The 13,511-nt window shown below is 45.9% G+C and overlaps 1 protein-coding gene across 11 annotated transcripts in view; it reads right to left on the reverse strand.

Annotated features, from left to right (window-relative positions):
- The window catches only part of myripb (myosin VIIA and Rab interacting protein b), a 104,585-nt gene that overhangs the window by 22,236 nt on the left and 68,838 nt on the right, over positions 1 to 13,511 (reverse strand). For all 11 annotated transcript variants that reach the window (XM_086020370.1, XM_086020371.1, XM_086020367.1 and 8 more), the window contains one exon: positions 1,335 to 1,471. In XM_086020370.1, coding sequence (XP_085876496.1) covers positions 1,335 to 1,471 — 137 coding nt within the window. The remainder of the gene's footprint in view (positions 1 to 1,334; positions 1,472 to 13,511) is intronic.

The raw sequence follows: 13,511 nt of genomic DNA on the forward strand, positions 1-13,511 counted from the left end.
GGAGATAACGCTTACATGTGACTTGCAAACAAACAGTTTGGAATGTCTGCGCCTGTATATGCGTGCGTATGTGTTTGTGTAAATTGCGTGAACTAAATCAAATCATAAAATGCTAGTATTGTTCATTTCTGCACACCGTGGATGCAATTGACATTTTGAAGCTACAAACATTTGACTGTTTAACTCATTCTCTGCCATTGACAAATTTACTCGTCTTTTCACAGTCCAGCCATTCAATGACAGGAATTTATTTATTTATTTATTTTTCACATTTTTTCAAACGTTACTGTAAAAGAGAGTCTGAAAATGTCTGGCAGTGAATTAGGTTCATTGGATTCATTCATTTAATATCAAATGAACAAATGTATGTTTAATTGAGGGATACACAATTATTAAAAAATAACAAATAATATCCATGAATAATTACTAATACTACTATTGCTGCCACTTCTACTACTACTACTACTAATAATAATAATAATACTTATTGTTATTATTTGTATTATTAAAGCGGAAGTCAACCCAAACATATTTTTTTTCAAGAATACGTTCCCTGCACGCCCACTAGTTGAAACATGGCATTTTGATTAATTTTGCATTTGTGGAATATAAGTTAAGCAGCAAAATCCACTAGTTTTTAGCCATCTATGTTGGAGGCCATTTTGTCACCTCTGTCGACTGAAAATGACATCACCAATCACGGCTCAGATTCAGAAAACAGGTCAGCCGTGAATGGTCATTGTGAGCAGTTGTGATTTTCAGTTGACGGAAGTGACAGAATGGCCGACCCCAGAGATGGCTAAAAATGAATGCATTTTGCCGCTTAACTTATATTCCATAAACGCAAAATTAATCAGAATGCCCTGTTTCAACTAGTGGTCCTGCTGACAACATATTCTTGAAAAAAATATGTTTGGGCTGACCTCCGCATTAAAAAAAACTTCCATATCCCTTTTGCAAATGTCTCACATGCGGTCCCTGTGTTGTCCAGAACCTTTCCCTCATCCAGTTTAGCCCAAAGTCTGACCTGATTTATCCCTTCAGTGCTCCCTTCATCCATTTAATCCAGCCTACTGGGGTTGCAAATAATGCCCTGTAGAGACAGACTGATCATGTTGCAGCCGGGTCACCACAATGCTATCAGGAAGGGCGCAGAATGGATAAAAGCTGCCTTGCTGCTGCCCACTACAGAGCAACGAACTGAGGACAAAAACAAAAATGGATCCAGCCCATTGCGCATATTAGTCAGCGGGGAATGGCTGCAGGAAAACCATCAGCGCACACACAGACATACACAAGTGAGGGTTCACTCTGACAGGAAGGGATGAGTTTACCTGGGAGATCAGATAGAGCTCCTCTCTCTATAATGTGCTTCCTATATAAAGTCTTCAAAACCTTGGCGCTGCCGAACCTCTTGAAGCGTCTCTTCACATTGTTGTAATACCATTCCAGGGACTGTGTCCTCAAAATCCTGCAGAACACAAATGAAAGAGAAGCTTTTTAGCTCAGGTTGCAACGTACAGTAGGTTGATTCCTTTAAATTGCATCCATAAAATGTTTTGGGCAAGATTCGATAGTGACAGCCTTGTCAAGGTCTGTGTTAAATATCAGTCTATACATGTCGTTTTACAACCCATTTCATATGTAGGCTTTTGTGATGCCCATGGGTTTGTCCTACAATATTAACAGTGTAGCACGATTCGTTGTCTGCTTCTTTGACAAGGAGTAGACGGTCAGCGAAAGTATGTAGCACATTTGTCAACATTAGCACTGCAGCAGGATGGAATGAGAGCAGAATGCCGCACGTGATTAGGACCCCTTGCGTCGATACCATCTTGCCCTTGTGCTATTATTATGAAAATGGCATTAATGTAGTCATTTGTCTTTTAAACCTGAAATTGGAAATGTGACATTTCAATCGTAAATGACTAAATACTTGCGCCGGTAGTAGCTCAGCTTTGACATTCGAGTGTGTTTCTCAGTATTTAAAGTGAACGCAACTAACCAAGCAGACTTTGGGAATCATCATGACAACTAATACAGCAACAGGTTCATAAGTGGTAACCTACAACCACAACAAATATTGAACCGGTACCTCTTTGAAAGTGTCGATAAAAATTAGCATGACTGTGAGCCTCTGCATATTCACATTTAAAAAAAAACATCCATCCATCCATCCATCCATTATCTCCCGCTTATCCGAAGTCGGGTCGCGGAGGCAGCAGCTTCAGCAGGGAAGCCCAGACTTCCCTCTCCCCAGCAACATCCTCCAGCTCGTCCGGAAGGATCCCAAGGCGTTCCCAGGCAAGCTGGGAGACATAGTCTCTCCAGCGTGTTCTGGGTCGTCCTCGGGGTCTCCTGCCGGTGGGACATGCCCGGAACACCTCACCAGGGAGGCGTCCAGGAGGCATCCTAATCAGATGCCCGAGCCACCTCAACTGGCTCCTCTCGACGCGGAGGAGCAGCGGCTCGACTCTGAGTCCCTCCCGGATGGCCGAACTTCTCACCCTATCTCTAAGGGAGAGCCCGGACACCCTGCGAAGGAAACCCATTTCGGCCGCTTGTATCCGAGATCTTGTTCTTTCGGTCATGACCCACAGCTCATGACCATAGGTGAGAGTAGGAACGTAGATCGACCGGTAAATTGAGAGCTTCGCCTTTCGGCTAAGCTCCTTCTTCACCACGACAGACCGATACAGGGTCCGCATCACAGCAGACGCTGCACCGATCCGCCTGTCGATCTCCCGTTCCATCTTACCCTCACTCGTGAACAAGACCCCAAGATACTTGAACTCCTCCACTTGGGGCAGAATCTCATCCCCGACCTGGAGAGGGCACGCCACCCTTTTCCGACTGAGGACCATGGTCTCAGATTTGGAGGTGCTGATCTTCATTCCGACCGTTTCACACTCGGCTGCGAACCGCTCCAGCGAGAGTTGGAGATCGCGGCTTGAAGAAGCCAACAGCACTACATCATCTGCAAAAAGCAGAGATGCAATACTGAGGCCACCAAACCGGACCCCCTCGACACCTCGGCTGCGCCTAGAAATTCTGTCCATAAAGGTTATGAACAGAATCGGTGACAAAGGGCAGCCTTGGCGGAGTCCAACCCCCACAGGAAACGAATCCGACTTACTGCCGGCAATTCGGACCAAACTCTGGCATCGGTGGTACAGGGACCGGGCAGCCCTTATCAGGGGGCTCGGTACCCCGTACTCCCGAAGCACCCCCCACAGAACTCCCCGAGGGACACGGTCGAACGCCTTCTCCAAGTCCACAAAACACATGTAGACCGGTTGGGCAAACTCCCATGCACCCTCGAGGACCCTACTGAGGGTGTAGAGCTGGTCCACTGTTCCACGGCCAGGACGAAAACCACATTGCTCCTCCTGAATCCGGGATTCGACCTTCCGACGGACCCTCCTCTCCAGCACCCCTGAATAGACCTTGCCGGGGAGGCTGAGGAGTGTGATCCCTCTGTAATTGGAGCACACCCTCCGGTCCCCCTTCTTAAAAAGGGGGACCACCACCCCGGTCTGCCAATCCAGAGGCACTGTCCCCGATGTCCACGCGATGTTGAAGAGACGTGTCAACCATGACAGCCCCTCAACATCCAGAGCCTTTATGAACTCCGGGCGGATCTCATCCACCCCCGGGGCTTTGCCACCGAGGAGCTTTTTGACTACCTCGGTGACTTCAACCCCAGAGATAGGAGAGCCCACCTCAGAGTCTCCAGGCTCTGCTTCCTCAGTGGAAGGCGTGTCGGTGGAATTGAGGAGGTCTTCGAAGTACTCTCCCCACCGACCCACAACGTCCCGAGTTGAGGTCAGCAGCACCCCATCTCCACTATAAACAGTGTTAATGGTGCACTGCTTCCCCCTCCTGAGACGCCGGATGGTGGACCAACAATTTCCTCGAAGCCGTCCGGAAGTCATTTTCCATGGCCTCCCCGAACTCCTCCCACACCCGGGTTTTTGCCTCAGCAACCGCCAGAGCCGCATTCCGCTTGGCCAGCCGGTACCCGTCAGCTGCCTCCGGGGTCCCGCAGGCCAAAAAGGCCCGATAGGACTCCTTCTTCAGCTGGACAGCATCCCTTACCGCTGGTGTCCACCAGCGGGTTCGGGGATTGCCGCCACGACAGGCACCGACCACCTTGCGGCCGCAGCTTCGATCGGCCGCCTCAACAATGGAGGCACGAAACATGGTCCACTCGGACTCGATGTCCCCCGCCTCCCCCGGGACGTGGGAAAAGTTCTGCCGGAGGTGGGAGTTGAAACTCCTTCTGACAGGGGATTCTGCCAGACGTTCCCAGCAAACCCTCACAATACGTTTGGGTCTGCCAGGTCGGACCGGCATCTTCCCCCACCATCGGAGCCAACTCACCACCAGATGGTGATCAGTTGACAGCTCCGCCCCTCTCTTCACCCGAGTGTCCAAAACATGCGGCCGCAAGTCCGATGATACGACTACAAAATCGATCATCGAACTGCGGCCTAGGGTATCCTGGTGCCAAGTGCACATATGGACACCCTTATGCTTGAACATGGTGTTCGTTATGGACAATCCATGATGAGCACAGAAGTCCAGTAACCGAACACCGCTCGGTTTCAGATCGGGGGGGCCGTTCCTCCCAATCACACCTCTCCAGGTCTCACTGTCATTGCCCACGTGAGCATTGAAGTCCCCCAGCAGAACGATGGAGTCCCCAGGTGGAGCGCCCTCCAGCACACCCTCCAAGGACTCCAAAAAGGGTGGGTACTCTGCGCTGCCGTTTGGTGCATAAGCACAAACAACAGTCAGGACCCGTCCCCCCACCCTCAGGCGGAGGGAGGCTACCCTCTCGTCCACCGGGGTAAACCCCAATGTACAGGCGCCAAGCCGGGGGGCAATAAGTATGCCCACACCTGCTCGGCGCCTCTCACCCTGGGCAACTCCAGAGTGGAAGAGTGTCCAACCCCTCTCGAGAGGACTGGGACCAGAACCCAAGCTGTGCGTGGAGGTGAGCCCGACTATATCTAATCGGAACCTCTCAGCCTCACACACCAGCTCAGGCTCCTTCCCTGCCAGAGAGGTGACATTCCATGTCCCAAGAGCTAGTTTTTGCTGCCGGGGATCGGACCGCCAAGGTCCCCGTCTTCCGCCGCCGCCCAGCTCACACGGCACCCGACCCCTTTGGCCCCTCCCACCAGTGGTGAGCCCATGGGAAGGGGGACCCACGTATCCTTTTCGGGCTGAGCCCGGCCGGGCCCCATGGGTGCAGGCCCGGCCACCAGGCGCTCGCCGTCGAGCCCCACCTCCAGGCCTGGCTCCAGAAGGGGGCCCCGGTGACCCGCGTCCGGGCGAGGGAAAACGTGGTCCGTTAATTTTTCTCATCATAAGGGGTCATTTTGAGCCGTGCTTAGTCTGGTCCCTCACCTAGGACCTGTTTGCCATGGGTGACCCTACCAGGGGCATAAAGCCCCAGACAACGTAGCTCCTAGGATCATTGGGGCGCGCAAACCCCTCCACCACGATAAGGTGACGGCTCACGGGGCAAAAAAAAAAACAACAACATAATAACAACGTTGCTTTAGCACCACTTGGTGGCATCTTGGTGCCATGGAACTGATGAAATGAGTTGAGGAGCTTCATTTAGACAAAAGTAGCTCTTGGCTGCCACTTTGTGGTATTTATAGGTAATTACAGTACAGCATCTTTTTGGGGCGAGGGGTGGTCAACGACTCGCAAATTTTTGCTATTTGCAGCAGGACTCGGTCCCTATCTCCGACAAACAGCGGCAAAGCAGCTTTATTTATATTGCGCATTTCATACAGAAGATAACTCCATTTATTTGACATCATTAAAAGTACAACATTTAAAATCATTTTAAAAAGTACAGAAATAAAATTACTATAAGAACATACAGTACATGAAAAGTATTTGAAATCCTGCGGTGAAATCCTTTGCCCATAACATGCAGTTTGTTTATGCAACTCATGTGGCTTGTGATTACATATTTGCAAAGAAAACAGCAACCGAGTGGAAAGGCAATCCCTTGTCCCCACCCCAAACAAATCTTTTATGTAGTCTGTATGACATTGGCAGTAACTTGCTACTTAAAAATACTTCCTGTTTGGGTACTCCAGTGCAAGAGTGAATATAAAAAGAAGCCCATTACGAAACGTGGGTACATTTCATTGACCATCCTGAATAGGAAGCATCATGACTTTGAGATGGTTTGTACTTTCAACGAAGGAGCAGCCCTGCTAAAGAAGCAGGGGAAAAAAAACAAAACACTTAACAGTATCCAGAGTGGCCCCCGGGGCTCCATGGCCTACCACAGTGACTGCTCCCCTCCCTCTTAAACACCCTTCCTCCTTCCCACTGGATTTATTATCATCGGCATCTTTCGGCAGGACCGTTTAATGAGTCTAGCTCCTTAATTTCCTGCCTCGGGTTCAGTCGTAGTTTCTGGCGTGTGCAATATAAGCGGCTGCACAGGGCGACGGCATAGCTGCGGCCGGCAACATGAAGCGAAAGCCCGCTCATTCTCATTGGAGGTAACGACACAAATGAAATACAGCAACAGCAACATCCCGCACAACGCAATGTGCTCAGTGAAAGGCTCCACATTTACCGACCTTTGAAGTGAGGAGCAAACAAAGTTACGTGTGGAATCTTAATTAGAATCTTAATCACTGCGTAAATTACGCAACATTCCCATGCAGTGTATGCAGCCCCGTGCACAGAATAAGTGCATGATGAGTTCAAATTGTTTGCATGTTCTACTACTGCTAAAATATAAAGTATTCTTTAAAAAAAAAAAAAAAAAAAAACACCAGCTAATTCAGTGTAATTAAAATTAGCAAGGTGACGAGGAGAGCAAGAGATTAAGGGTGGAGGGAGAGAGTCTTCTCAATGAATGAAGCATGACGTTGCTTCCCTGGAGTGACGCGGTTTGAAAAAAAAAAGAGCACGAAAAGGAGAGAGTAGAAGCTTTCAAGTGTTGGATGAGCTGCACGGGCCTATGGGAAACATACATAATGAGGTTGGGACAGTCCCATATTCTTAGCTGAAGAAGTAAAAGGGATTCCTATGGAACTCTCCTGACTCTGTTTCTCCTTGTTCACCCATCATCTCTGCCCTCTTATTCGACTGGCTGCCGTGCTGGGAAACCTCATCGTCATTCTCCTCACAGCTCTTTTGCCTTCTAAATGAGCTCTGTTCGATGATATTTATGGAAAATGCCACCGTGGTTTTCTCCATCTACTTTGGTTTCCGTGCCCGAAACATGCAAGTTCATAGAAGACTCTGAATTGATGTGACTATTGATGCGATTTTTTTGGCTAACGCGCTCTGCAATTGAGTGGCAACCAGTAGGATTTACCCCGCCCCCCCTGCCCATTGGAAGTCATCTGGGGTAAATCCATTGTAAATAAATGGAAGAGAAGTTATTCCTTTTGGGAAATGATGTGCGGAGCTTGTGACACTGACCGAAAACACAACAGAGAAGGGCCATTATTAGCTTTATTTCTTTTTTTTAAATAAACTAACCGTACCGTACCGTTTGCCGCTTCACCACCGTACTAAACAACCCGGGTTATTTATTCCGAGCTACCACAACTGGCTGCCGGACAGACGACAAGGTGGTGGGTCAAATGCTAAAAAGCAGATAAGATTTTCTCCTTCTGCGCAAGGGTCATTTGAAAGCATTTGGCAGCGGGCAGAGGCAAAAGTGTCGCTCGTAGCTACTAGCCCGGTTTGTGACCTTTCTGGGAAGCCGCTAGAATATTGATCACCCCCCCCGCGGCTCTCTGATTGCCATCCGCGGAGGCAGGAAGAAGAATGAAGAGCGAGGCCTTGTGCATTATGCATGGATGTGATGGAGGGATGTGATTTTACATGTATGCGCTTTTGCTTCTTACAAGTGAAATGGCGTTCTTACTTACCTGTGTCATTAAAATGTCTACATTGAGGAGGGAGAGCACCTGGCAACAGTTAAGCACTTTTCCTTTGCAAATAAAAAAAAAAAAACATTTATTAGAAAACCTCAAGCTGTTTCTGCCTTTGGGCTAAACACACAGGCGACTTCCCAGAGCATACTCATTCCACACTTGCGGAATACCAAGATGCTTCAAATGAAATGTAAAGCCAGTTCAAACTGTTTAGAAAGTAAGCTTTGTAATGTCACATGCAGGAAAGCGACAGCCGCGGCACTGCATTCAATTTTTGGGGACAAAATCTGGTAATCTAGACACACTAACACGCTACGCTAACATCACAAAGTGTCTCCATATATATATATTTTTGTGTTGTGCACAAGTGAACGCAGCACCGCACTGCATACAGAGCAATATTTATTGAGACTGTTGCATCGATCAGGAGCCATATTGAAGTGCAGAGTGTCGCTTCGCAATGGACTGCACTGTTAGCTCAATTGATGACGACAGTGAAATAGCAGATTAAAAGGTCATAAACCCGATCGAGCTCTGACACTGGGGGCTGTGCTCGGAGCCCATGGTGTTAGCTTGTTTGAGACAGTGTGCCACAAGTCACCGGCACGATTTAACCCTTTCGTGCAAGGTGGTCGCTACCGTGGACAGCTGTTTTCAAAAGTTGCTTTCGCCTATATTAATTCAACTAAAAAATATATTTATATTTTAAATAACATTAAATCATAATTAATGCATGAAAGGGTTAAAAATATATATTTTTAATTTAGATTAATTAACATAGGCGAAAGCAACTTTTAAACAGCTGACCACTTTGCATGAAAGGGTTAATTGGACGTTTTCACTTTTCTCTCCCAAAGATGATGCTAGTTTGGATTGACACTCAAAGAGGTATAGCGTGTCCTATATCTACATTTGAAAAGCATGCGTGGTTGTAGATTTTATGCCAAGCAATGAAGCAGAGAAAGGCAAGAGCAGGAGAAAAGGCGAGTCCCAAAGTAAAGGTCATTGCTGTGATTGGCATCATGAAAAAGAGGCTAAAACGGTTTCAGTTTCTTTTAAGATATTTTCAGCAGTGCTTTTCCGGGGCACATCCCCTGTCTATATTGTTCTCCCAAAAGAAAGATTCAACGGGCAGCAGTCTGTTCTCGCCTGATAAGAGTAGGACGCTCTGAGAAAGAGATGATCTCGAGTTTTGGAACATGCAGCCAGTAACTTCAAAAAGCAAAATTATAACCGGAGACCAGCAAGCATGCAACCTGTAGACTTATCAGACAGGTGGGCCTGGCGGCGGAAAGCACGCATTCCTTGAAATGTCCCGTATGATCATCTCTCAGCCGGGGACCCAGCTCTGTCTTTACGATCTTGGCAACGAAAAGTTATATCCCAGAATGTGGAATACACCGCTTTCTTTTGCAAATGTGACCCACAGCCTTCACTTCACTTGAGAGCGTTTAACCTGGAGAAAAGGGTGCAAGGCAAGCCAATAAAGTGAGCTATATCACAGCGCTCCGGCCATTTAGAAATGAAATGAATGGCTCGACAGGACTCTGGATGCCCTCACACATGGGAGAATAAAGTTAGTCGCATAGCACAAATCAAAAGACTAAAATCACTGCAGTCTTTGTCCTCAGTGTCATTGCTGCTTGATGTCCTTCCATTTTAGCAATGGCTTTTAGGGGAAATTAGTAGGAAATTATAAAGAAGGTGTACCCAGCCTTTGGAAGACTAACCAATTGTAACTAGTTAAGACAAGTTAAGTTAATTCCAGCACATTGTTTAGGTTCTGTCATACTCCAGTGGGAGTGACTAAAACATTATAAGGACAGGAATCATGTTGGACACATTGGACACACTTTTTCATCCGGCAGAAAAGACTCCACAGGCCGTGTACTTGGTTTTCTATCTCTAGATGTAACTGGAAAAATACAGTCTTTTGATAGGTAATGTCAGCCTAAAGATGAAAGAACCGGAGCTTTTCAAGCAGGTTGTCAATCATTAAAGTGGAAGTCGACCCAAACACATTTTTTTCAAGAATATGTTCTATGCAGGCCCACTACACAGTTGAAACAAGACGTTGTGATTAACTTGCGTTCGTGGAATATGAGTTAAGCAGCAAAATCCACCCGTTTTTGTCCATTTCTGGGGGTGGCCATTTCGTCACTTTTGTCGACTGAAAATTACATCTCAACTGCTCAGGGCTCAGATAACGACCAATCATGGGTAACCTGTTTTCTGAAGCTGAGCCATGATTGGTTGTTATCTGAGCCCTGAGCAGTTGTGATGTCATTATCAGTCGACAGAAGTGACAAAATGGCCGCCCCCGAAAATTGGCAAAAACGGGTGGATTGACTCTTACACAATATTTATCAGAATGCCTTGCTTCATATAATTGACCTGCAGAGAACATTGTTGAAAAAATATATTAGGGTTGACTTCCCTCTTGAATTGAAAAATCAAGAGGGAAAAAAAAATAAATAAAAAAAATAAAATGTGATTTACTTTCCGAGAACATGCTCCAAGAACAACAGATTGCCACAGATAATGACAGCATAATGTCTGTTAATAATTCACAATAAAGTGACAGATAAATTTAAGTATAAAACGGTCCTCATTCTGGTACAAATGTACAGCATATGTATGTTGATGGGAAAGTTTGTAGTTGTGTAGTTCCACAAAGCTCAATGCTGTGAGCAGTGATTGCCGCAACATAGTGGCAGGTGGACTGGCGGTGAGTCAAAATCACTCAGACAGTCCACCGCACACAAAATTTCACACTGGGGCTGAGAGTTCCACAGTGAATCCCCCTGGATCAGACCAGATGGTGACAGAAGAATTAGGAATCATGGTGGTTGATTTGTGAGGTTCAGTGAACAGAACCAGTTTGGCCTTTGATACATATGTCGCCTCACTGGCTACTTCATTTAGTTACGTCAATCTACGAAATCAAGAGCGATTTAATGACAACCAACGATAACTTTAATATGCCTTCGTAGAATATGGCTCAAACTGAACTCAAGCGACAAAAAAAAAAAAGTGAGCTTGTTTGCAAGCCACTTACCAATCGGTAACTTCTTTTACAGATCAGATGCCGCCATTTTGTGGCATCCTCTCTCTCCTGCATTTATGAATTATCAACCTACCTCTCAATTGTGCGTCCGATTTAAAAATAAGAGGAAATGAAAGCTGACGCACTATTTATAAAAATTGCAGGGAATTAGTTATGTTGGTGAATAACCAACAACATTCAATTATGTTATTTCTATTTCAATTTCAAAAAGAGATCCTTGTGATGAAAATTCACAGCAACATATAATTTGCCTGGCTTGCCACTAGAACTCTTCAATGTTCTGATTCATGTTGGGTTGAGCGTAATGACACCCTTGTTGTGCAAGTTACATGACCAGAATACATATTTGGCGCATCACTCTGACAGCTGCTTAAAAAAAAACAAAAAAAAAAACGGTCTGTTCACTGTGCCGTATGACAGCAGGGTTCAGGGCATTCTCATCGGAGTGAAGGTAAACTGTGAGCGTTCCTTGAAGCCATCACATGAGCCATGATCCAGAGAAGCATCTCCTGCTCAGTCTGGCAGACAGGGCGTGGGAGAGCGATGGCGATGATGAATCAGCGCCGTTACGAATCCCAAACAAAACACACACATGCATGCACGTACACAATAATCCCCTCTCTCTTACTCATCTCCCCTTTGTCATTCATTGCATGTATTTTGATGACAGAGACAGATGGTGGGAATGAGAGGGGGAATTACTCCAAAAACAAAGCAGGAAATGTCGTCGCTGTGATAGGCAGTCCTCAGGTCAAATGCCCCAAAATGCTTTAATTAAGAGTTTCAATTCAAGGTAAGGGGTTGTGGTCCACTTTGTAGCGCTGCTCGATTATGAAAAAAATTGTAATCGTGATTATTTTGGTCATAATTGAAATCACGACTATTCAAACGATGAAGTTATTTTTGCACCAAAATAAAATTGATAACATTTGTTATAATTTTTTTTTAAAAGTTGCATGATTTGAGAAATGCATATTAATTGTTTTTTTTTTTTAACGATTATGCCAATTTTGGAATCGCGGAGTGTAATAATCGTAATTGTAATTGAATTTCGATTAATTGCACAGCCCTACCACTTTGTACTTGACAGTGTCCTGTCCTATGTGACTTTGGCTTAGACTGCTCCCTTTTGAATTTATCTCCTCTCACACATTTGGTCACAAAGGACAACCACGTCCTTGTTTCCCAGCTCCTTCCAGCATTCATGTCAATATAGCGTAAACATCATTGTTAATAGTATTACCGTACTGATAAATATTGAAAAACAACATTCATTTTTCATGATACTACCAAAGTGGTCAGGCACAGATGGCCAACGCTTGCGATAACGATGAGAACACTTCATATGGAAGAAGCGTGTTGTTGCGATGAAGTCCAGGAGAGAGCAGAACAGATTGCCTGTGGAGAAAATCCTGCACTATCCATCAACTGTGAGCCCCATGACACTCTCAAACCAATCACAAAAAGAGCACCCCTACAATTTTCCCTATGGGGTGAGCGGCAAGAAAGAAATGCCATTGAAAGAATCCAATTCCTCAGCTAGCATATGCGGTTTCCTTGACTTTGTCCTTTAATTATACTTGCCATACAGTACGAGTAAAAAGTCAACACACCCACTGCCTATTCATACTCGACATAAAATGTGGCGCAGGAATGACAGCAAAGATGACAGGAGGATGCACGGTGAGATAATCGCGGTAGTTCATTGCTAAAGCCTCCTCCGGTTAACTCGTTTAAAACACTTTGAGTCTGCTTATTCCACCTCAGTTCTTTTGCCCACTCGCTTTCATGTCCAGCAAGCATGTGTGTGCAAACATCCCATGGATGGCCAATGCGGGGAAGCGCTGCATTATTCATACCAGTGCTGTCATAGTGAGCAATCCCAGCCATGACAAGCAGAGGAGGCGCGGCGGCAGGGGCGTATGGACGTCATCTCTCCCTCAATCTCGGCTGAAATCGCTTCTGATCAATAGATTAACTCTGGTGATGGGCGCAGGTGTGGGCGGGCATGAGCGGTCACTTCATTAGGTACACCAGCGCATTCAAATCAAATGTAACTCTATAGCTGTTTCAAAAATGTCATAACGATACTTAGCATTGACCAATACTGTCAGGAAACTCATTTCGTCATTTTGCTGCTTTTTAGAAGGTTGAAAAAAAAAAAAAGCTTAAACTACAATTCTGTGGGATTTGTGAGCGATATTCCCAACAGTAATGTTGCTGTGTAAGCAACAAAACATTGGCACCCTTTCACAGATGTCGGTTTCACCCCACTGGCTTGCACTGATAAGATGTCAGAATGGCTGATTTGATTTCAGAGGGGAGAGGAGACCAAGCCGAATCCTCGGTGACAAGCTGGACTGATAAATGAGTCGTGACCATGTTGATTTGCACATACTCTAATGAACTGCGGTAATGAACCAAAGCAAGTTTGAACAGAAAAATGCACATGCTGAACAGCATTATAATAATGACATGAAATGATATTCGAACAAGGACGCAAGATGGTG

This window comes from Filicampus tigris, chromosome 21 (assembly GCF_054856515.1).
Source record: "Filicampus tigris isolate MCC_2025a chromosome 21, RoL_Ftig_1.0, whole genome shotgun sequence".
Taxonomy (NCBI): domain Eukaryota; kingdom Metazoa; phylum Chordata; class Actinopteri; order Syngnathiformes; family Syngnathidae; genus Filicampus; species Filicampus tigris.